At 41.8% G+C, this 4735-nt stretch overlaps 1 protein-coding gene across 1 annotated transcript; it reads left to right on the top strand.

The window, feature by feature from the left end:
• Positions 1-30: 30 nt before the first annotated feature.
• Positions 31-3046, top strand: LOC109116536 (the record flags this gene model as incomplete). The annotated part of the gene is made up of 3 exons (XM_019202157.1): positions 31-234; positions 315-601; positions 3034-3046. Coding segments are annotated over 3 exons (504 nt in total), but the record flags the coding sequence as incomplete, so codon positions are not given.
• Positions 3047-4735: the final 1689 nt, after the last annotated feature.

A 4735-nucleotide genomic window follows, 5' to 3' on the forward strand; every position in this document is an offset into this window, starting at 1 on the left:
ATAATATATATATATATATATATATAGGAGAAAGAAATTGGGAGAACGCCATCAATCGTAGAGTTGGTCGCTCGGACACACAAAAAGTCCGATGGGACATATGTCGATCCCCGTGCAGAACGAGTTGTAAGCACGGTAACTCAACGACTTACCCAACTCTCGCAAAATGTTGGCGATTCAGCGGGTTCTTCATCCGGTCTCTCTGCATCGGACCAATATCGTTGTTATGTGGAGGTAAAACTTAAAATAATTCATTTTTAAATATTATATTTTAATATTTTATTTTAATTTTAAATATTTTCTTCATTTTCCAGTCGGTCTCTCCAAATAAGAGCCGCATCTATGGATTAGGAGGATTGCAGCGAGATTTGTTCGATGATTTCGGTGCAGCAATTCCTCCTGGCATGCAGAACTATCTCGAACAACAACGGCGGATTGAGACACTCGAGCAACAACTTGCGGCGACGAGGCAACAAGTGTCTAACCTCGAACAAATCGTCGAGTTTTTGCGGGGTGATCGACCACTGCACAATACGCCGCCAAGCTCGGGAGCAGAAACGACGGCACGTAATCTCGGGACTAGCGAGGACGAAGAAACTCAGTGCCAATTAATTATTATTGTTGAAAATATTTTATATTTTTGTAATATTCGAACAATTTTTTTTTAATATTTTAATTTTATTTTGGTTTTATTTTATATATATATATATATATATTATATATATATTAATATATATAAATATAAATAAAAAAATAAAATAAATATTTAAAAATAAAATAAATAAATTTATTTTATTTTTAAATATTTATTTTATTTATTTTATTTATTTTTTTGTGTTTTCCAACGGGTTTTCCAACGGCGATCCGTTGGAATGAATTTCAAATTCCAACGGACGGCCGTTGTAAATACCGTTGTAACATTTCGACGGAGTTTCCAACGGAAATTCCAACGGATATCCGTGGCAAATACCGTTGTAAATCCGTTGGAATATTTCTAACGGATATTCTAACGGTCCCGTCGGAAACTAGCAACGGACACCCGTTGGAATTTCCGTTGATATATTCCGACGAATATATCCGTTGGAATTCCGTTGAAAACATACCACGGAAGAACCGTTGGGAATCCGTTGAAATATTCCAACGGATTAAGCCGTTGGAATTCCGTTTGGAATTTGCCACGGAATTCCAACGGATCTGCGTTTCTAACGACTGATTTCCAACGGATTTATCCGTTGGAAATCCGTTGGAAATGTCGAATTCCAACGGATTTTCGGCCATTTCCAACGGATTTGCCGGTTGGAATTTGGGGTTTTTTTTGTAGTGTCTTCCAACTAATAGCCCCACCGTTTAGGCAGAAAACGTAACCTGACTGCGATCTGAAGTCATCTCTGTCGGTTTGGAAACTAGCATCGGTATAACCCTTTATAGCGAGCTCGTCTTCCAATCCGCCATATACCAAGAACAAATCCTTAGTCCTTCTCAAGTACTTAAGGATGTTCTTGACCGCAATCCAGTGAGCCTCACCTGGTGTAGACTGATATCTACTAGTCATACTCAATGCATATGATACATCCGGACGAGTACATAACATGGCGTACATGATGGATCCAATTGCCGAGGCATATGGCGTACATGATGGATCCAATTGCCGATGCATATGGTATCCTACTCATGCGCTCTTGCTCATCCTGTGTCTTTGGACACTGAGTCTTGCTAAGAGCTACGTCATGTCCCATTGGCAAGGCACCCCTCTTGGAGTCTTGCATCTTGAACCGATTCAAGACCTTGTCAATGTATGTACTCTGACTTAGACCAAGAAGCCTTCTCGATCTATCTCTATAGATCTTGATTCCTAGAATATAGGCGGCTTCTCCTAAGTCCTTCATCGAAAAGACTGATCCTAGCCAGGATTTTACTCCTTGCAAGGTAGGAATGTCATTTCCGATGAGCAATATATCATCCACATAAAGTACAAGGAAGACCACTGCGCTCCCACTGACCTTCTTGTAAACGCATGGCTCATCTTCGTTTTGCAGGAAGCCAAACGTTTTGACTGCCTCGTCAAATCGAAGATTCCAGCTCCTCGAAGCCTGCTTCAGTCCATAAATGGATCTCTGAAGCTTGCACACCTTCCTCGGACTCTTAGGATCGACAAAACCCTCGGGTTGTGTCATGTACACATCCTCGAGCAGATTCCCGTTAAGGAATGCGGTCTTGACGTCCATCTGCCATATCTCGTAGTCATAATACGCAGCTATGGCTAGCAGAATCCGTATGGATTTAAGCATCACGACTGGTGAAAATGTTTCATCATAGTCTATACCATGAATTTGCCGAAACCCTTTCGCGACGAGTCGTGCCTTATAGGTATGCACGATGCCATCCATGTCGGTTTTCTTCTTGAAAACCCACTTGCATCCAATGGTTTTAATACCATCGAATGAATCGACCAAAGTCCACACTTTGTTGTCGTACATGGATTGCATCTCAGACTCCATGGCCTGGTGCCATTTCTCGGAATCGGAACTCGCCACAGCCTCTGAATACGACGTAGGCTCGTCATGTTCTAACAACATGAGGTCTTCGTTTCCAGTCACAAGAAAACCATATCTTGTAGGCTCTTGGCGGATTCTACCAGATCTCCGAGGTTCACTAGTAGGTGCTGTCTTAACAACTTGTGATACAGGTTGAACTGTTTCGACCTGTTCACTTGGTTCTTCGACTATTTGTGGTTCTCGAACTTCTTCGAGATCTATTCTACTCCCACTAACTCTCTTGGAGACGAACTCTCTCTCCAAGAAAGATCCATTCCGAGCAACAAACACTTTGTTCTCAGATGGGTTGTAGAACCAGTACCCTTTCGTTTCCTTAGGGTAACCCACAAATATGCATTTATCAGACTTGGCGGATAGCTTATCAGAAGCCAGACGTTTCACATAAACGTCACATCCCCAAATCTTCATGAATGCTAACCTGGGACGCTTCCCAGTCAATATCTCATATGGAGTCTTCTTAACCGACTTTGCTGGACAGTTGTTCAGTATAAGCGCTGCTGTTTCCAAGGCGTAACCCCAAAAGGATTTAGGAAGATCGACCTGACTCATCATAGACCGTACCATATCTAATAAGGTTCGGTTCTTCCTCTCAGACATGCCATTCCACTGTGGCGTTCCAGGTGGAGTCAACTGTGAGCCAATCCCACAATCTGCCAGATAGTCAGTGAATTCTTGGCTCATATACTCGCCACCTCGATCAGATCGAAGCAACTTGATCGTCTTGCCAAGTTGGTTCTGCATCTCATTTCTGAAAGTCTTGAACAATTCAAGCGTTTCAGACTTATGTCTCATCAAGTAGACATAACCGTACCTACTGAAATCATCAGTAAACGTAACGAAATACAGATAACCCCCTCTAGCGGGCGAGCTCATAGGACCGCACACATCACTATGTATGAGTTCTAGCAACTCCGTAGCCCGTTCTCCTTTTCTAGTAAAAGGAGATTTTGTCATCTTGCCCATCAAACAAGAATTGCATGATTCAATCGACTCATAATCAAAAGAATCAAGAAGTCCATCGGAATGAAGCTTCGCTATGCGTTTCTCGTTGATGTGGCCAAGTCGACAATGCCAGAGATAGGTCGGATTTAAGTCGTTCGGCTTAAACCGCTTGGTACTAACGTTATAGATCGACCTGTATCTAGGTGGTTCATCTTCCAAAACATAAAGGCCATCAAACTGGTAATCCTTACCATAGAATAATTCGCCTCTATAAATGGACATACATTTGTTCTCAATAACAAATCTGAAACCATCTGAGTCTAAGCATGAAATCGATATGATGTTCCTGCTGATAGCAGGTACAAAATTACAATCATGTAACTCCAACACAAGGCCTGAAGGTAAAGTCAGATCGTAAGTCATGACGGTCAATGCATCAACTTTTGCTCTATTCCTAACGCGGAGATCTACTTCTCCCTTCGCCAATTATCTACTTCCTCGCAGCCCCTGCACATTTGCACAAATGTGCGAGGCACATCCGGTATCTAATACCCATGATGAAGAAGTACACAAGTTGGCCTCTATAACGAAGACACCAGAAGTTGAAGTTTCTGCAAGCTTCTTCTTCCTTTGATCTTCCAGGTAGAGTCTGCAATTTCTGTACCAATGCCCAATGGCATGACAGAAATAACACTCTTCCTTCTTGGGTTTGGGCTTAGGCTTAGTGACAACACTTGTCAATTTCCTTTTGCCCTTACCTTTGGAACGCTTCCTGTTGCTGGAACTCTTTCCAACAACCACCATATCATTCTTCCCTTGGCTCTCATCTTTCTCTTGAAATGACATATTCAACTGATCAACCATCAATGAATACTCCATATCATCTAATTGCTCACGCAATTCCGAAGACATCTTTCCAAGTATCAAGCTGGACACGTCCAGATCATCATCCTCATGCTTCCAATAAGCATCAATGATCGATCCAGAAGCCTTGGTCAGAGGCTTATCCTTCATAAGGATAGATCGCATGGTGAGATTAACCAGATTCCTGCAACAGATATATACTACAGAAAAAAACAAACAAACAGACAGAAAATATGCAAGTCATTTAGTACACTTACTAACACAGATAATAGATGCAATATGACAAGCTCCCACTAAGAAAAAACACCCTCAATGAGTTTCCAAGTGAGCTAGGATCCATATTTCACATGTTTTTGAGTCCCTAAGGGCATGAC

This window comes from Tarenaya hassleriana, unplaced genomic scaffold, assembly GCF_000463585.1.
Source record: "Tarenaya hassleriana unplaced genomic scaffold, ASM46358v1 Cleome17, whole genome shotgun sequence".
Classification (NCBI taxonomy): Eukaryota; Viridiplantae; Streptophyta; class Magnoliopsida; order Brassicales; family Cleomaceae; genus Tarenaya; species Tarenaya hassleriana.